We start from the raw sequence: 20,483 nt of genomic DNA, 5'->3' as shown, positions 1-20,483 counted from the left end.
AAGGTGGAGGACTTCGGAGATAAATTTAGGAGATAAATCCATGTTCACAAACAGTCAGTTCTTTGAACTGGGCTGAAATGTCTTGTCAATCTTCATCATGGTGTAGGCATCACAAGATCAAGGAGCCACCCACAAGCCATAAGTCAGACCGTGTCTGTCTTCTGGATATAATTCCTTGGATCCCAGGGAGGTCACCCCTGGACTGGATGCCCTGTCGTTCCTTTAGATACAATCCTCCCTTCCTTAGGAGAGCACCTGGCAGTGAAGCCACACCCTCCCCAAGACAGAGAATGCCCATCTCTGGGGTCAGCTTCTCGGACAGGTGCCTGTGCATACCCTCCAGGATACCCTGTCAGGAGTAATGACACTAGGAAACCAATGTGACTTCAGGGTGTTCATTTAAGAAACAGCTTTTGGAAGACAGAGTTTAGTGATTTAGCTGAACAATTACGTTTATAATAAACTAACTATAGTTATGCTATAAAATCAGGCAAATTTTATAGGACTTTTAGGTATTGAAAAAAGTGAGACAGGAGGGACATGTCCTTGGATTTGGTCACTTCATGCTAGTCACCCTATTCTCCAGAGCCAATATTGCCCCCTGAGCTGTCAGGAGCATGTCTGTGGAGAAGCCAGGGATGCACAGCCCAAGGGGGTCAAGCCAGTGGAGGTGATGAGTGGCAGAATCTTGCTGAGGCGTAAAAGCAGCGTGCTTCTGCACTGAGTGACTCCCAGATGTGACCAGCAGCTGGCTGGGAGCCGCCTGTGGGAGCCGCTGCCTCATTAATCCAGCCCGTGTGGAACAGCTGCCCCAGGTGGACGCGCTGATACACTCTTGATGGTCCCCCTGCTCAGTGAGTCCGCACCTGGGAACCGACTGCTATTTCAGTTTCCTGCAATGTTCAGGGCTGCTTAAAAATAAGACAAATCTACGTGGCTTGGGACAAAGACTCCATCTGGCAGATTCCGCCTGGAGGAAAAAATTAAGTGGTGCAGTGTTAAACAGCTTTCCGAAAGGAGATGGGGTTTATTAAAAGGTAAATAAACAGCAAGAGAGGTTTGTAACCAACTGTATGCCAGGGGGGAACAGGTGAGAGGGGGAAAGAGGAGGAGAGGATGCTCAAGGCTCCATTTCTTCAAGAACTGGGTTTTATGAAAGACCACCAGGGAGCTCCAGGAGAGACCTGTCAGGAGGATCAGCTATTCAAAGTACAGTGATGAGCCGATCTGGGCTGTCTTTCAGTAAGTTTGAATGCCAGGCCCAGAATGTTCCATGTGGCTACCCCAGGGTGGATGGGGAACCCCAGAGAGAATGAGCACAGTAGAGGAATTAAGAGCGTCTTTGACCCCTGCTTCACTGCTCAGGACCTGTGTGACCGTGGGCAAGTTACTTAACCTCTCAGAGACTCTGTACCTTCCAGTCGAAGAGAACATGTGCTCTTGCCTCAGAGAGGTAATGACAAAGAACTGGCAATACGACCGCTTTATGGGACTGGACGTGGGGCTCGGCCCTTAGCAAGTCCTTTTTAAATATCAGCTTCTTTATGGGGACAGGATGAAAACTCCCGTTCACGTTGTTGTTTTCTGGCCTCCAGTGCTTTCCTCTTCATGCTGTTTTCTGCTGACAATCACATTTCACGGCTGGGGTCCGGGCACAACATCCACAAATGAGAAACTCTAAGAATCCAAACCTTTTCCCCACCCCTGCAAAAAGGGACTGGATTTCAGCAAATCAAGCATTTCTGACTCTGGAGCATGACTACTGGGATGAATTTTCAGAAATGCATGTCCTTAGAATCAGGGCTGGGGGGGATTTGATAGATCTCTAATTCAACCCGAATTCTTCAGGTGAGGAAACAGACTCAGCAGAGAAGGGATACCCTGGCCACGGTGCACAGTAACAGCTCAGGCTGGACCCTCTTTTTATAGCTCCCAGGAGGAGTACCAAGGGCCTGGTGGCTAGTTCAGGAAGACTTAGAAGGCCCAATTTTTTGGACATCAGTATGCTGAGGCAGAGGCAGCCTTGTAGAACGGTTGAGAACTTTGGAGTCAGATGAACTGGATTTGCAACCTGGAGCTACCTTTTACATATAGTGTGACCTTGAATCTGCGACGTAACTTTCTGATCCTCAGTTTTTTCATCTATCAAATGGGTCAAACCTCTCCTATAGGTTGTGGGTGAAGGTTATGCTAGTATACAAATCTTGCCTGTTACCTCCCAGCAAATGGTGTTTATAGCTGCTAACAGCGTCACATCCCTGCCGTTATTACCAGCTTGGGACAGAGTCATTGCTGTGGAGACAGTGAGACTAGGAACTGTTGTAGCTGTCTGTATTCATTAGCTGATACAGATGTGGCGTGGGACTTTGTAACTGGAGGAGAAACTTAGCAAGAGGGAGTAGGATTAAAAAGGGAGAAAGGGCAGCATGACCTTAGTCCCTAACTGGCCCCAGGAAATGGCGCAGAGGCTGAAGGATGAACATTAAGACAGCGTGGGCTTGGGGCGCGGGCGGCAGTTCTGAATCTTCTGCCTCAGTGCTAAGTCTCTGCTCCCTGACCTGCCTGTCTGCTATAGACCACAGTGCGAGATGGTGGTTAGCACAGGAGGACTTGAATCCCTAGCAGGGAAGAGCTGAGGCCAGGAGTCCTTGGTGGCCTGGAGACACTGGGGAAATCTGAGTGACGTTCACCCTTCCTGAGCTGCCCAGCTCTATTTCGGAAGCCTTGAGGATTAGGTGGGAAGACTGAAGCCCCGATCAACAGGTTGGGGTGAGCCTCACTGTCAGTGGGGCATCTGTTTGAATGTGACCTCATTCCTATCCAGAGGCTGGGAGGCCGGACACATTTGGGTCTCATTTGCACAGCAGGATCTTGGAACCCCAGGCCTAGGGGTAGTCCAGCCCTGATTTGACTGACCGTGTGGCTGCCACCCACGGAAAGCTGAACTGAGCACGGAATGTCTCCAGGAAGTGAGGGTCATGGGAACACCACGCTTCAGAAGATGGGGGAGTCACAGGTGCTTGCCCGGCCTGGGTGATGGGGAAGCAGCCTGGGGGTACGTACAGTGCTGCCCTGAGCGCTGCTCCTCTTCCTACCTCTGTCTCTTCACCTGGGGGCCCTGACCATCAATGGTGCCCGTCTCGCAGCCACACTGGGTGTCGAGGTCTCCTTCCTCGTTGCTTCATGCACCTTTTACTTTCCACTGTGTGATGAACAGCTTGCTGGGAGCCGGGGCGATCCTAGACTTTTCATCGAATCCCCTCAGTTGGGTAGGGAATGGTATCCAGCACGTGGGGAGTGCTCAGGACACATGAAGTAACTTCTTACAAACACAAGACAATAGAAGGAAAGCTTTTCCTACTCTTCAGCCATTGTAGCATCCAGTTCCTGTTTTGTTATGGACTCCTGGGTGGAGACTCTGATAACAATATGATCATATCCTTGTCCGACAGGTGTGGAGAGAGCCTATAATGAAATCACCGATTTACATGGCCATTGACCTGCCTGATAATGAAATGGTTTTTATTATCATCTTTATTTCACAGATGAGAAACTGAGGCCCAGAAAGATTACCTGACTTGGGTAAGGTCACCTAAGCACGTCCACAAGGAGGTGAGTGGCCGCCGTGGGAGCACCCCGACTCTACTGGACTTGGGGCAGTGTTAGGGGATGAGGAGCAGAGCAGACGGAGCCTCAGAAAGTGGTGGCACGAACCTAGCAGGGGCTGGGAGAGGACAGAAGCCGCGCCTCGGGAACCTGAGCTTCATCCTGGCAAGACAGTGGCTATGCATCCTCGCCCGTGAGACACAAATCATGTCTGGGATCCAGAGTGCAGCGCTTCAGGGACACCTCAGTTCTTGCTTTATGGCTCCTCCCATGCTTTTGGGGAGAAGCTAATGCATTCTCTCCTGAAATGACAAGCTGAATTGGCCCCAGTGGATTACAGCCCACAGTGGGCTCAGGGCAAGGCAGTGGCGGGAAAGGGGGAGGGGGAGAGGGGAGAGCCGGAGGCAGGAGAGAGACAGAGACAGAGTGTGAGAGAGCAAGTCTGTGTGTGCACACGCACGTTGGGGGCACTTGTGAGATGCACACCTCTAGAGGAAGCCCAGTTTGCTGTTGTCAATGCGGAACAAGACCTGGGGGCTGTCCGCCACAGTCTACTGGTCTTGAACTCCAGCCAGTGGAACTTTCCCTAGTCATGCTTCAAGCAGAGCTGGATGTTCCTCTACTGTCTGTCTTTTCCAGATCCTCCCCCAAGGCCCATTTTGCTATGTTATTAGAATTTGGAGTTAAGTTCTACAGTTATAGATTTTGGTCTTGTACCTTTTTAAATTCCAGCCAGTGGCCTTTCTTTCTTACTCCCCTTGGTTCAAGTTCATGGTGACTCCCGGCTGTCAAGTTTCTAGAACTTTCTGTAGCAATATTTCAGATCACGGTTTCTCAGTGCTACAGAATGCCTGGAACTAGGCTAAGCATTTGACATGTATTCTCTCAGCTAATACCAGAAGCAACCCCGGGGTGTTTAATGATTGTATGTTGGAGTCAGGATGGCCCTTACACAGCTTACATTCTGCCTTGTCAAATGCCTTATTGTGAGTTTTCCAGGAAGTTGCTATTTAGGGGGAATAATAGCAGAATAGGGACCAAATAGCTGCTTTATTAACAGGTGTACAAACCTGATGACCCACTGCACTGTCTGTTTTAGAAATTGGGTTGGAACAAGTGGCTGATGCTCCGGACTGGATGAGGCTACTATCTGAGGCTTCCCTGAATCTAAACCTTGGTATAGGTGTGCTCAGGTGTGCTGTGGATAGGGTGACTCCAGAGGGGTTTCCTGAATTTAGATTTCAAAATCTTGCTACATAGAATGGGAGAAAATAACTTGCAATGGAACCACCTCAACCCAGTTATTCCACTCCTCAGCGTATACCCAAAGGACTTAAAATCAGCATACTACAGTGACACAGCCACATCAATGTTTATAGCAGTTCAACCCAAAATAACCAAGCTATGGAACCAACCTAGCACCCTTCAACAACGAATGGATAAAGAAAATGTGTTACGTATACACAATGGAAGATTACTCAGCCATAAAGGAGAATGCAATTGTGGCATTTACTGGTAAATGGATGGAACTGGAGACTGTCATGCTGAGTGAAATAAGACAGTTCCAAAAAACCACAGGCTGAATGTTCTCTCTGATATGTGGATACTAACCCATAATAAGAGAGGGTATGGAGGGGAAGGATAGAAATTCATTGGATTAGAAAAAAGGGAATGAAGGGAAGGGAGAGGAATGAGCATAGAAAGATAATAGAAGGAGTCAACACAACTTTCCTGCGCTCACATATGCATTCACGACCAATGTAACTCCACATCGTGTATAACCACAAGAATGGGATCCAAACTGGAATGGATTGCACTCCATGTATGATATGTCAAAATATACCCTACTGTCATGTATATCTAAAAAGATTAAATTTAAAAAGGGAAAAAAAAAGAATGGGAGAAAATATGAGAGAGGAGAGCTTTGGTGTTTGCTTTTAAAACATTGTTATCTCCACCCACTGGGGCTCAGTGAATGTCCTTGAATTTTACCAACAAAGTGAGTGATGTCCTGTATCAGTGGGGACCACAGCAAGAGAGAAGAGAGCTTGGTCTGGGACTGCTATCGAAAAAATTAGAGTTGAGATGAGTGGGATTAAAACAAATTATTTGTTGCTACTTTCAGCAGGCACCGAGTTAAATGGTTTATAGGATTATCTCATTTAATCCACACGACCCTGGGAAGTAGCTGGCACTCTTGTCCCCATTTTACAGACACTGAAATGGAGGCTCAAGTGATGGAATAACTATTTCTGGCCACTCCTTTGCTGAGTGTCAGCTCGGCGACAAGCCCAGGTCCCACACCAAAGTCCCTGCTGGAAGCAGGCAGTAAGCTCACCCCTGAGGGGCCTGCTTCCTCCTCCTGGTTCTGTGCCCTGCAGTTTACGTCTACAGATCTGTTATTTTCAAACCCTCCTGAACGTTATCTGCATATCTTCTCACAAAATAGACCTTTGAGAGGAGATGGTCACAATTTAAAGAGGAGTCCAAGTGGGTCCCCGCTGCAGGGCCACACAGCTAATTAGTAATATAACGAGGGTCAGAACCTCATCCCTCAGGTTTCTGCCTGGGGACACGGGCATGAAAGGCAACAGGCAGACGAAACGAGGGAGCAGGCCAGATCCCCAGCGCCAGGGTCCCAGAAGACTGGCTGTTCTCTGGTAGGACACGCAATTATTTTGATGTTACGGCAGCCGCCTGATTTCTAGAAGGGACACTCTCCAAGTCTTGGTTAAAAAGTCAGATTGAAAAAAGAAGCCCCATCTGTTGTTTTCCCCTTAAGTTTCTGACATTTCTAGGTCCTGGTCCTTCTGCTAACAGCATAAGACCCACGTGTGTCTTTGAGTTGCTGTCTGAACAGGCCGTGAACTGCAATGTGTCCCCTCTGCTGGGGGAAAAAATGTGACTCCTCCTTCAATGCTGTCCTGAAATGTCACCTCTGCAGGGAAGGAGTCCCTGGGTCCTGATGTTTCCTGCAGGCAGCCAAGTCACTAAATCCTCTGCACTACTGTGTCCTTTTGAACGCAGGCTTCCAAAGCACCCGGAGCGTTGTAGCTGTTTGTAAGTTCCTCACGAGTCCCGCACTGTGAAGCCCTTGCGGGCACACAGGGCTGCCACGGGGCACACGCACACCAAATTCTGAAATCAGATTTGCAGAACAGGTGAGTGAGCGGGCGGCTGGCTCACGAAACTCTGGGTGGCTTTAGTTTCATTTCGATTTGGGGACAAAAACCACCCCGATTCCCTTGGTTCACTTTCGTCCTTCTGTGTCCCATGTTTGTCCTGAATACAAATAAAAATTTACTAAGCTAGATGGAAAAATACAAATCTCTTGCTGGGTCTGGTTTCCAGATTCATTAAACTGAGCCCTGGGAGAAACGAAGCTAATACAATTCTGAAGCTAATCTCTCCTCCAAGACATTCCATAAATCTGATTAATGGGTCACCTTTAGACCACAAGCACAGTTGCTGTATTAAAAGAAAACGCTCTAACAGGATTGTAATTCTGTTAACAAGGCTTCTGCTGTTTGCAGAGAGACATTTTCTCATGGTATTAACAAGCCTGGGCTGGTTGATGCCTGGAATTAGGAAGTGAGCAAAATTTGATTTTTGATGGCACAAAATTCTGATGTTTGATTGCACGAAAATGAGAAAGGAACAAAAAGGATGTCAGACTTAGAAACACGTACATCTGAGATGAAATGGATAGAGTCGGTGCTCAAGATAATAAGGGGTTTTTGTTGTTGCTTCTAAGGAAAAAAAAATTATCCTCTCAGATCCTGCGTGTTTTGCCCGACATTCCATCACGAATCACAGAGAGTTGGCAAGAGGATCTGCCCTTTAGCACCTGTCAGTCAAGACGTCTAATGGGTAAATTGGTTTCTAGCTTAGCTTCTTATTCCAGGTCTTTCATAGACTCATTTCAGTTAGAAGAACTTTAGGGACAGAGTAGCACAGAATGTCCCAGAGTGAGTATGTTTCTGTCAGCAGATAGAAAGCAATGTACAGAATCTACATTCAAAATGACTCTACAGTGATAGTGAGGAGGACATGGAGGTGGCCACCACATCTGTCCCCCTTCTCTTAGAAATCATTTCTTCTCTCTTCATTTGGGTTTTACTTCTCTCCTGAGTAGTCCATGTGCTTTCAGGGAAACTGCCCTTGTGCTGGGTGCTGTGGTAAGCACTGTGACTCAGGTATGACCTCATTACCATACTCCCATCTCCTTTCCCTAAGGGTTAGGTCATAGGTGGGCACATGACTATGGGGGGCCACTGAGAGGTGAGGAAAGTTTATAGAGGAAGCTTCCTTGACCTTCTAAGAGGGTCACCAGAAGTTTCCTTCCTTCCTTCCTTCCTGACCACATGTTGTTGTGAGGGCTGGCTCTGTTGCAGCCATCTCACTGCCTTGAGGCAAGTCTGACGGTGAAGATGACAGAGAAGGAGGCTGAACGACAAGGACAGCAGAGACTGGCTCTCAACTGCTGACTGAGCCATGCTGATGGCTTGCAGCCCTCAGGACCTCTGTGGTAACTTAAGTCAACAAATGCTTTTCCTGCTTGAATCTGAGTTGAGGTTTCTGCTGCTTGCAGAGGGGAACACCTCATCTGATCCAGTTTAGTTAGACAAATCCTTACTGAGGGTCATCAGAACCTTTTCATAATAACGTGCATAAAGACTCAAGCATCGGGCAGGTCCTATTTCCCCAATTAAACTGGCCACGGGTTCTGTTCTGCCATAGTGCATCTCAAAGGACCGGATGTAGTGTGACTACCAAGTTTTACAAAAGTGGAGACTGAAGTAGGAGAAACTCTTTTCCACATGCACTTCAGATAGAGTACTTATCTCCAAAAAGTATAAAGAACTTACAAAACTTCACACCAAAAATACAAATAACCCAATTAATAAATGGGCCAAGGACTGGACACTTTACAGAAGAAGACACACAGGCAATCAATAAATATATGAAAAAGTATTCAACATCTCTAGTAATGAGAGAAATGCAAATTAAAATGACTCTAAGATTTCATCTTACTCCAATTAGAATGACTATTATTAAGAACACAAACAATAATAGGTGTTGGCGTGGATGTGGGGAAAAAGGCACACTTTTACATTGCTGGTGGAGTTGAAAATTGGTGCAGCCACTCTGGAAAGCAGTGTGGCAATTCCCCAGAAAACTTGGAATGGGCTTAAATTTTGACCCAGTTATCCCACTCCTCACTTTATACCCAAAGGAATTAAGATTAGCATACTACAGTAATGCAGCCACATCAATGTTTATAGCAGCTCAATTCACAAAACTAGTTTGTGGACCCAACCTAGATGCCCTTCAATTGATGAATGGATAAAGAATCTGTGGTATATATACACAATGGAATATTATTCAGCCAAAAAGAAGACTATTATGGCATTTGCAAATAAATGGATGGATTTGGAGAATATCATGCTAAGTGAAATAAGTCAATCCCAAAAACCCAAAGGCTAAATGTTTTCCCTGATAAGTGGATGATGATATATAATGGGGGTGGGGGGGTAAGAGAAGAATGAAGGAACTTTAGATTACATAGAGGGAAATGAGAGGGAGGGGGGTATGAAAAATGGTGGAATGAGACAGACATCATGACCCTATGTACATGTATGATTACACGAATGGTGTGAATCTAGATTGTGCACCACCATAGAAATGATATACCCCATTTGTGTACGGTGAATCAAAATGCAGTCTATAAAAATAAAAAAAAGTGGATACTGAGATCCGGAGAGTAGGTGAGCTTCCGGGCTGAGTATTTAGCTGCAGATCTGTGCGTGCCTCTGACTCCCAGGTATGCTTCTCACTGTGACATCAAGCCTCGCCGGCCTAAAGAGGCTCCCTCAGTAGGATGAACCTCAGGAGAGGAATTATTCTTTTGTAGAAACTCCAGATTCCTTGAATAGGTTGCAAAGTAGGGGGTCCACAGACACAACAGAACTTTAGGTCAAATAAAATAGATCAAGTGTCTGAAGTAATTCTATCAGTTGCCAACACTGAAAAATCAGGTATTTCAGATAAAAATATCTGTTTCTAGCTCCCTGAATAAATCTCAGGCAATCTGGCAACACTAAGCCTCTCTTTCCCCCTGGTGAGGTCCCATGCTGGCTGCATGGCCAGCTCTGCCTCCTGGGATGTACGTCTGGCTTCCCCACAGTCCACAGTCCCCACCACTCCCTGCTGCCTCCCAACACTGACGCCATCTGCAGTACTAGGCCAGGAGTGATATTGCTTTACTTTTAACGACTAGTCCATTTTATTTAGTTCCCTATTTGCCCTTGTAGTCAATAATCTTGCTATAACTGAGAAAGGTAAATCGTCCAAACTTAGATATTAAAAAATAGGTCCAAGGTCCAGGAAGTTTGGAGCAACCCTGAGTTAAGCAAAGAGAAACAGGTGTCTTTACTTGTGTGTCTTTTTCTAATTTTTACAGACTGCATTTTGATTTATTGTACACAAATGAGGCCATCATTTCGTTTCTATGGTTGTGCGTGATGTAGATTCATACCATTTGTGTAATCATACATGTACACAGGATGATGATGTCTGTCTTTGTCTGTGGGTCATGAGGGCCAGCAACCCATGTTTTGGCCATGGACGTCTTTCCAGAGACCATCTCCGCCACTATTATTATACTGAATACTTCCATGGAAGGACTGCTATGAGGACTTTCTGTTCCCTCCGCACAGGGAACTGTTAGACTAATCCTTTTTTCCCCTTAGATTTTTATCATCTTGCTTCTTCTGATGCTCCCTGGAAGCTGTTTTGAGAACAGAATGGCAGGCTGGCCCAGGTGGGTCGGCTCTTAGCACAGGTGAGCCTGTGATATAATCAGCGTGAGATTATCCCCAAGAAGAGGCTCATTATTCTGGAACATTCTGGCAGAGCAAGGAGAACAGGAACAGGCTCACTGCAGCCCACTCACATTCCTCCCTAAGCAGCCAGCTTCTCGGGTCACCCATGTGCCAAACTCCTCAAAAAAAAAAAAAAAAAAAAAAAAAGGAGAGAAAGATGGAAAACAAAAGTCACAGGGGGGGTGGATTTGTACCCAAAGAAAAATAATGTGACCTTAAAATCTGCCTCTTCCAAAAAACGCCTCACAGCTGGCAGTTCTTTTTCCTCTCTTTACAATGTCCACTCAAAGGCAAGGGGCACCTGCATCTCAGATCTAGGTCACCAGTGTGCTCCCAACATGCAGGACAATTAGGTCTGGCTGGGAAAAGGCACAGAACCCTCAGATTAGTTTTTCTGCATGTGGAATCGTGGCCCTTCCAGTCAACAGGCAGCAGCTCACTTGTGGACTTTCACTTAGGGGTTCTTTGGTGACAAACAAGTCCCTGAGCGAGCGTCTCCTGGGAGGCTTCCCCTGGCTACAGCATTTCAAGTGGAGTTTGTCTCGTGCACTCTTTTGCCAGCCAGCTCTGTGCTGGTCACTTCATCCTCCAGGGGAAGAGAGCACCTCCTTGGAGGTAAGCAGCTCTTCCCTGGCTGGAGTGCCCCCTGTCCCCCACCCCAAGCAAACCCCTCATCCCAGCAAGAAGCAAGCAGTGAAACCCCTGCTGCTGAATGGGGCCCCGATCAGGTGGGAGGAAGTGAGACAGACCACCCAGCTGCTCCTTGGGAGAGGTGAATGCTTTCCTGTCTGCAGGGAGCTGAACCCTCCTCTGCTGGCCAGTCAATCACCTGCGCTGCTGGAACGCACATCCCCTCTCCTTGGAGTCTCTCAGCAAGCCCAGGTGCGACCCCCTCACTCCCTTGGGGGCCACATAGGTGGTCACAAAGTCATGACATGCTCTAACTCTATCTTCTTTCCCTTGCCCAGTGAGAGTGTGTCCTATCCTAACAGTCCAGTGTGGTCATTGACCCAATAGCAGCTTTGCAAAATGGTGATATGTATCAAGTGACATTAAATCACGGGTCTGGTGAAATAAGCCAATCCCCAAACACCAAAGACCGAATGTTTTCTCTGATGTGCGGATGCTAATTTACAATAAGCAGGGAGGGGGCTAGGGAAGAAAAGAGGTGCACTGGATTAGGCAGAGGGGAGTGAGGGGAAGGGAGTGGGTATAGGGGTAGCCAGGACAGTAAAATGAATAGGACATTATTACCCTATGTGCCTGCAAGACTACACAACCAGTGTGAACCCGCAGCATGAACAACCAGAAGAATGAGGAGCTATGCTCCATTTCTGTAGGATGTGTCAGAATGCATTCCACTGTCATGTATGACTGATTAGAACAAATAAGCTAAATATGGAAAAAGAGATATCACAAATAGGGGATTCCCTGCAGACCGTTCTATATTATCATACTCCATTTCTTTCTATTCCTCTTGACCAAACTTTTAGTATAGTACTTGTTAAATTATCAAATGAGCTCATTTGAAGTCTGAGGGATGTTCCAATCTTTTTTGGTCTTTTTGAAATATGCTAGCAGCTAACCAAATATAAAAAGGCAAATGTGGACACCAGTTAAGGTCAGTCGTACAACATGGGATTTTAAATTCGTTGCTGTTGTGTAGGTTCAGGAATATTCGCTTAGGCTTTTTTGGAGCTCATTGGATCTTCTCCACCTTGGGAGAATATTTAGCTCTATTTATTGGAAACTTACAAAATAAGGTCACTGAAGACAAAAGGGAGGGAATTATTTAATCAATATCATTGAGCTATTCTCACTTAACCAAATTCTGGGTTATTTTAGATCCAATGTGTTGGTTTATGACTTAGTTTGATCATTTTTCCTCTTTATTTGTTTTGGATGGAGTTCAATGATTATATATTATTCAAATAAATTTTAGGTTATTACTGCTAAAAAAAGTGACATGAAATTATATGGCAAGAAGGTGACATACTGTCTCTGTCAGGAAACATCAGAGGGACATTCATGGACAGTCTGAGCGAAGGGAAAACTATGAATTGCACATTCTAACCATAACTGCAACTTGCATTATCGAACATTTATTATGTGTTAGGCACAATGCTAATCACTTTCTAGAGATTATCTTGTGCAATTTCCATGACTACCCCAGGAATTGCCTAAGGTCATGTAGTTCATGCTTAACCCAGATGACGTCCCCCTCTGTGCCCCCGGTTCTCCAAACATGTTTGACTGCCTCTCTGAGAAAAAGCGAGGGCTTCTCCCTGCAAGGTCCCCAAACAAACTCAGATGCGGGCATGGCCACACGAAACGAAAAAAAAGAGAGAATTTACAGAAACTTCTTGAAGGTTGGATGAATTTGGAACTGTAAGAAAATGCTACATAATGAAGACTTCCCAGTTTGAAAAGACAGACTCAGCCCTCTTGTTGGAGTTTGAGGCTATGCGCATCCTCACCCCAGAGACGTGAACACTGAGTTGAAATGAGAGCCCCCTCCCCAGCCCTGCCTCAGACAACAGCCGGAGGGGCACAGGCCACACAATGGTCACCCGGGTTGTCTGCGTTACCTGCTGTAGATGAGGCACTCTTGGTTATTGATCACTTTATCGGATTGGTACCTCCGGAGGTCTTCCCAAGCATCTTTGATGGCAGTGACTGCCAGGATGACACATACAGGAATCACGCTCAACCCAGGCTGAAAAGCGCTGACCACAGGGATGAAATTCAGGATCACAATGGCCACAAAGTAGAGGTTGGCAAACCGGTGCAGTTGCTCAAAGATGTTCTTGGGGATGAAGGACAACACGGTGTACTTGCTGGTCTTAATCTGATTTCCACAATAATGCCGGTTGGGGTTCTCCCTGGGGGACCATCCTTCGAAAGGCAGGTTGGAGACCACCACGCGTCTCTTGTCCTCTTTCCTTTTCCGCCTCTTCCTCCCTTCCTTCCTCATCTCTGCGCGCTCCTGCCTCTTTGGTTCTCATAATTTAACTCTCATTTTTCACTGACCTTCTTGACTGAAAACTTCTCCCTCTTCTTTCAAAAGGAAGACTCCAAATAAACAGCCAGGGGAGAACTATGACCAGCCAGGAGCCTGCAGGGAATGGGTGTGGACCCACCAGGACACTTCCTTCTACCAGGTGGAGACTCCACCTGTTGGAATGTAGACGTCACCACCAGGTATCTTCCTATTTCATCCAGGGCAGCCAAGAGCAGGTGCACCAACACCAACTCTGGGTCCTAAAACCTACCTGGTTCAATTCTAAAAGCAAGGATTTTTTTTTTTTTTTTTTTTTTTTTTTTTTAGCTAAGAAACTCTGAGGCTTTAAAAATGGTATACGATTTCGGGTTGGGAGAAATTATCTAACCACCTCCCAAAGAGTTTCTCCTGAACTGTCTCCTGAGATGATCCTGTCTTCATTGAGTTTAATTTTTCAGTTTCCAATCCACTCTTTTTTTTTTTTTTTTTGATACCAGGGATTGAACTCAGAGTCACTCGACCACTGAGCCACATCCCCAGCCCTATTATTTAGAGACAGGGTCTCACTGAGTTGCTGAGCACCTCGCTTTTGCTGAGGCTGCCTTTGAACTCCCGATCCTCCTGCTCAGCCTCCTGAGCCGCTGGGATTACAGGTGTGTGCCACCGTGCCCAGCTCCAGCTCTCTCTTAATAATGGAACCACTTGTGCTTAATAATGAGTATTTTCCTAAGTTAAATCAAGGTTTCTCAACATTAGCACTATTGACATTTTTGACTGGATGATAATTTTTCATTGTGTTGTGAGGGGGGTGGTCCTGGGTGTCGTGGGCCATTCACCAGCACCCTCAGCTTCTATTCGGTAGATGCCAATAGCACCCTCCCTCCCAGTATGATAGCCCCCAAATCTCTCCCCATACCACATGCTGCCTGGGGGGTCAAACTGTCTCCTCTTGAGAATCACTGAATTGAATGAAAGTAAGAAAATATGATGTAGGGCAAGAGACCAGGGGAATGTGCTAAGGAGTTTGTATAACCCATTCTCGAGGGGGACAAGACGAGTCAGTTTCCCCTACCTTTCATATATTCTGACGCTGGAGCGGTTTATCTCTCTATCAAAGCGGTGTCTCTTGAGGTCCTCCATGCCGTCCTTGACCATGATGATGAACAGCACGATGGCCAGCGGGAGCATGGTGATCTCCCTGTGGAAGACTTCTAGGGAGGGGACCCAGTTCAGAACCACCAGGAACAGGAAGTAGAGGTTGGCCCACCTGGAAGGGGCGAGCGGGGTGTGAGTGAAGGCCAGACGTCAAATACGCTCTCCTCCCCGTTTCTTCCAACTCTTGGCCCTGATCCACTAAAACGATGTCTACCTTCAGTTTCATCTCAGATGTGGTGGTAGGGGTGTGAAGCCAACTGATCTTGATATCAGCACTGTTCCTAGTGTTTACTGGTTGATTAACACACCTGAGCTTCTTTGTGCTTATGCAATGTGGGAACAGTACTGTCTACTTCAGAAAGCTCTTATGAATGTTACATAGTAAAATATTTTGGGGGGATACACAGTATGGTGCTCCACAGCCTAGTAGTTGCTCAGTAAATGGCAGTTTATAATAATTACAAAATTTAGGATGATTTCCAAGCCCACCTTTTGATTTATAATCAGCAATGATTTTTCATACCTTATCTCAGAAGAGGGCTTATGTTTTCTAATTTTTCAAGCTCATCTTATGTCCTTTTCCCATAGTGCCTTTGCACATGCAGGTCTATGTGCAGAAACACTCTTATGCTCTCTTCCCTGACTTCTTGCTACATCTTTTTTCTCAGTTAATACAGTTTCATCTTTCAGCTTACATTTCAATGGCTACTTCCTCAAGGAAGTTTCTTCTGATCCTTAACTAGGCCAAATTTTCCTCAAATGTCACCATATACCTCTCTTTGAAAGTATTTGTTCTAGTCATAATTTTATTTTGTTACATAACTTAGAAATTAGTGTCTCTCTCTTCACTAGCTAATACACTCCTGAGTTTGGTCTCTCTTTTTTCCTGATGTACCTTAAGTGCCCAACAGGTGACCTAATAAATATTTAATGAGTGAATGAATGAAAAACACTTCGATAGGCACATGCATCGGGGTTTTAAAGGAGAGTTGCCCCCCGAAGCAGCATCTCAGTTCATCTAAGTGGCCAATACTTGGTTAAAATGGGTGCTGTTTGGACAAGGGGCTGCGTACCTGTGAAACTGTTCAAAGAGATTCCGGGGCAGGAAGGTGAAGAGGGTGTACTTGGTCGTGCAGATGGTATTGCCAGGGTATCTCCTGGAGACCTTGTCCCAATCCTGGTGGCAAAGGCTGTTGTTGGGGATCACGACCCGCTGCTGCGGCAGGCTGTGGCCCTGCCTCCCCTTCTCTGCAGAGAGCAGTGCTGTGGTTTCTGATGGAGCCTGGGGGATGCTGTCTCGGACCCGCCATCGCCACCGGGGCCAAGATGAGTCCACGGAGAGGGCCATTTCCAGCAACGAGCTGAGGTCTGGAAGACACGAGAGGTCACCATGGTCAGGAGAAACAGGTGGCATGCCAGCTCGTTCCCTTGTCCAAGCAAGGTAGATGCTGGGGCCAAAGCTGTAGGAGAGATCCCTGCAATCCATGTGTTCTAGGATGAGGGACGTTCAACAGATGCCCATAGATGTCAGTCAACACAACAGACCTGTGATGAGCATCTTGGAAGCAGGTAAGGGGGATGAGAGATGCTGATGACGCAGGTGGTGGCCCTCAGGGGAAGCACGAAAGCTCGGCCCAGGGAGAATCCTAGCCCTGACTGATTGCTAATGCTGAGCTGCCTCCCCCACCTCGCTCATCTTACTGAAAACCCAGAGAGACTATTCTTGCCGTGCTTTTTTACATGAACTTTGAAAGGAACAAATTGTATGGGACAGAAAAGGATGTCATCGCATTTTAAAACAAAGGGAAAGGTATTTTTTTCTTTAGGATTTTTTTTGGTTCTAAAATTTTCTGATACTTATGACATTTCAGAAAAGCTTATCCGTGCTCAGAACCTCAAATGGGTGTGAAGACCAGCACAGGGAGAGGTTTTCCTAGGACACAGGCTGGAGGTGGCATGGCTGTGCTGACCACTGCTGTCGACATGGACATGTGCTGGCTGGCTGATGGTGGCTGGGGATCCCCTTCTTCCTCCCCATCCCCACCTTGTAGTTTCTGAATCTGAGCCGTTGGCCCAGTGGATCTCTTCCCAGATGGTGGAGCAATGTGGTCCATCTAGGCTCTTCCACTCCTTCAGCAGCTTAAAGGAAGCAATGAGTAAAGCCTCAAGCTTCCTTGTGGCCAAATTTTGCTTTAAAACTCAGAAATACAGGCTGGGTACCATGGTGCACACCTTGGGAGGCTGCGGCAGGAGAATCGCGAGTTCAAAGTCAGCCTCAGCAGAAGCGAGGTGCTAAGCAACTCAGTGAGACCCTGTCTCTAAATAAAATACAAAAAGGGCTGGGGATGTGGCTCAGTGGTTAAGTGCCCCTGGGTTCACTCATGGTCCAAAAAAAGAAAAAGAAAAAAAGGCTCAAATACATTATTCAAAGATATAGTTTGTAAAGCTAGAAGTTGTGTATAATTGTTCTTCTCCCTTAGTAGGCTCATGGGAACACTTGAGTAGGTGAATGAGTACATGTCAGGTATTATTAATCTTACTGGGAATGGTCCAGCCTGTCATTGTAAATATTATCACTTAGGAAAAAATGTTCCATTTCCAGTATAAATGGTAATATTTTACCTTCTTGATGCCCATATGATCAGACCCTCATCATAATTCTCCTCATAGCTTTAATCAACCTAAATGATTTTCAATCCATGACCCCCAAGGCTGTTTGTTGGAAGCTCTTCAGAGTCTGAGTAAGCCCTTGCAGCAAGCGTGAAAAAAAAATGCAATTACAGGTGTCCATCATAACATTCCCAAAAGCAATATTATGGCATTTGGCAAGATAGAAATAATATCATACATCTTCTTTCCCATTAGAAGAAAATATGCCCCCTTCATGTATTCTATTTTTTTTAAAATTGCAAAGGAAGAGGAAATGAAAAGATAATTCACAAATAGAGTTGAAAATGCAAATGAGAAATCTTGCCTTGGCTAATGCCGTACACATCAGACTTCTCTCATTTTTAGCTGGTAACATCTTTTTAAATGAAGAGATTAAATTGATACGGGAGATGAAGGTATTTTAGAAGGGGTGGTTTAAATGCCCATTTATCATAATCACATTCTTCTAACAACCTACAATGAGCTTCTGTAAAAATGAAGTGAATGTAAGATGGATGTCCATCCTTGTGTGTCGTTTGACGAGGAACTGGATTTTTTCGTAATTTCAAAGAATCCTTCCCGATCATTAACTCCAATGATAAAAATAATCATTCAGTGGTGGTGAAATCTGGTGGACACCAGGTAGACCAAGAGGGCCAAGCAAGCATCACCCATATTGGGACAAGCTGACATCTCATGCCTCCTGACAGGACGTGCAGAGAAGAATGTGACCTCATTTCTGCAGCAGGAACAATAACAAACCTCAAATTACAGGTTACTCTACAAAATAATTGACCTGTGGATTTCAAGTTGAAAAGGTCAAGGAATTGTTTGATGGAAAGAAGCTTAAAAAGACAGAATGGAATATAAACTGTGATTCGGATTCCATCCTGGTCGAGGGCAGAGATAAAAAGGCACAGAGGGCATTATTACGCAGTAGGTGAAATCTGAATATGAACTAAAACTTGGCCATTGTGTGTGTGTGTGTGTGTGTGTGTGTGTGTGTGTATACATACCTCTTTTGTGGGGCTGAAGGTTGAACCCAGGGCCTTAGGCAGGCTAGGAAAGCACTCTACCACTGAGCTGCATCCCCAGTCTCAAGTAAAGTATTTTAATAATGTCACATTTTCCGAGTCTGATAATAATAGGGTTGCTAATTTTTTTTTAAATCTTGTTCTTAGGGATGTATCCTGAAGTATGAAGGTCTCAAAGATTCAGAAAAGAGTGTATGCTTGAATATGAGTGTGGATGGGGTCTGCATGCATGCCCTCACACACTCACACAGAGTGTAAGAACCAGGGAGTCTTCCTGGGAAAAGGAATACTTAAACATTTACCTAAAGACCACATAAGAGAGAGCTAGGAGAATGGTGTTCTAGGTAGATGAACCAGTTCTAGAAACAGCAAGAAGTCCATAGGGGTGTCCCACAGAAGACATGGAATGAGGGGACATAGACTAGCAAAGGTGAGGCAGGAGAGACAGAGCAGGGTCAGAGGACCTGTTAAGGTTCTTATGCTGAGAGGAAGTGTGTGTGGGGAGGTTCTAAAGTGTTTTACACAGAAGTGACATGATGTGAACTGTGGACTCCGCACACTACACTGGTAAAGCAGATAGGAATGGGCGGCGGGCCGAGACTGGTGCGGGGAAGGTAGCTCCCCACCCACTGCCAGTTCTCTAAATGAAGTGCTTCCTGCCAACACTAGGACGGGAACAGAGGGCACTGCACAACCCTTCTGTCTGAGGTGTGTTTTATTACTGCACCTGGAAGAGCCGCCCAAGGTCCTTCCTGTTGCCGTCTGTCTCGTTCTGCTTTCCTGAAACCACAGCTCCCACTATCCGTGGACATCAGGGTTGAGGAGCTTTGCAAGATCACACTCAGATCACCTCGGCTAGAAACAGTAATCCTCGCATGCCCCAGCGTGACCTTCCTCTGGGCAGGATGCCCTTCGGATCAGAGGGGGCGTTTTTATGAGGTGGACCAGTAGCCTAATATCCTGGATTAACTAGTTCTCAGAGGAACCCCACTCTCATTCCCAAACTCTCTTAATCGTGCTCCATCCACATTTCCAGTGAACCTCAGTTTCTTCTCCTTTTTATGAATCCAAATAAACCCCCTCATTAGCAAATTCCATTTTTATGGGCAGGGGGTCAACCGAACAGTTATTCACTGGATCAATAAATACATATTGAACCCTTCTGTTGCATGACGGTCAGTAAACACTACACATGGCTCTCTCTCCTTAGGAGCTTACCTTGGTGTGGCTGAGAGATTTTAAACGCACACTCAGGGAGAGAAATAGATGCTCACCCACCAGGATAAGTACCTTAAAGGTGAGCAGGGTGCAGTAATACTAATTTCAGTAGGGCTGAATTTGTCCCTGGAAAGGTGGGGCTTGAGCTGAGATCAGGAAATGAGTAAGAGGAGGCTGGATGGGGCAGAGTGTGTGTGTGTGTGTCCTAAGCAGCAGCAACCATGTTTGCAAGCTGCCTGTGACTGGGGTCAACTTGTTGACTTTGAATGGAAAGAAGGTCCCCGAGTAGGAATGAGTGCCGGGGAATCATTTTTAATTCATGAACAATTCTCTAAAAAGCGTGTCAGTTGGTCAAGACCATGGTAGCAGGTGGGGCTCTAAAATTAAGTTGAATATACATTTAATTTTTTTTTTAAATTGTTGTTGCTGTTTGCACTGGTTTTATTAGATGCTGACTGGTTTAGGAAAACCAGTTTTATCAGGATTTTGACCACTTATCTCTTTTATCAGGATTTTAAGAAGAGATTTTCTAAGCTTGCTTGTATGATGGATGGATATTTTGGCGATCAATTCTTGGGAAGCACTTTGCTCTGAGTTTCAGTGAGTAATCAGTGGGGTTCAATCTTCCCTATTTGATCTCTGTTTGATAGAAACACACTGAGTGACTTGTACACACTCTTGAGACCTTGTTGGACATTTCCATTGATAACTAGTATATTACCCTGATATTAGAATTAATTAGAATTTAATAAAGCTTGGCCATCCATTAACCACAGGAATTTTTTTAAAGTGCTCTATCCTCACGACAAAATGTGTAAATCTCACAAATTTTTTTCTACGAGACACCTAATAAACAATCACTGTGGAGGAAATGAGCTGGGGTTGGCATGTCCTCAAATCAGTGAATTATACCAGTGTTTCTCAAATTGTGATGAC

At 45.7% G+C, this 20,483-nt stretch overlaps 1 protein-coding gene and 1 long non-coding RNA gene across 6 annotated transcripts in view; one reads left to right on the top strand and one right to left on the bottom strand.

Annotated features, from left to right (window-relative positions):
* ATP10B (ATPase phospholipid transporting 10B (putative)) overlaps positions 1-20,483 on the bottom strand; it is a 323,628-nt gene that overhangs the window by 84,278 nt on the left and 218,867 nt on the right. For 3 of the 5 annotated variants that reach the window (XM_079143825.1, XM_079143823.1, XM_079143824.1), the window contains 2 exons: positions 15,720-16,014; positions 14,564-14,758 (listed from right to left, as the gene is read on the bottom strand). In XM_079143825.1, the coding sequence (XP_078999951.1) occupies positions 14,564-14,758; positions 15,720-15,994 (470 nt within the window). In that variant the 5' untranslated portion in view covers positions 15,995-16,014. Of the gene's footprint in view, positions 1-13,078; positions 13,626-14,563; positions 14,759-15,719; positions 17,324-20,483 lie in introns of those variants that run through there. The other 2 variants (XM_079143822.1, XM_079143826.1) reach the window with 2 other exon arrangements.
* LOC306663510 lies at positions 671-14,547 on the top strand. The gene is made up of 4 exons (XR_013764454.1): positions 671-1,037; positions 3,546-7,476; positions 13,558-13,691; positions 13,989-14,547. It is a non-coding gene; the product is annotated as an uncharacterized lncRNA (long non-coding RNA).

Source organism: Sciurus vulgaris (genome assembly GCF_902686455.1).
Source record: "Sciurus vulgaris genome assembly, chromosome: 6".
Classification (NCBI taxonomy): Eukaryota; Metazoa; Chordata; class Mammalia; order Rodentia; family Sciuridae; genus Sciurus; species Sciurus vulgaris.
Note: the sequence above shows the minus strand (reverse complement) of the source record. Positions and strands in the feature narration are given on the sequence as shown.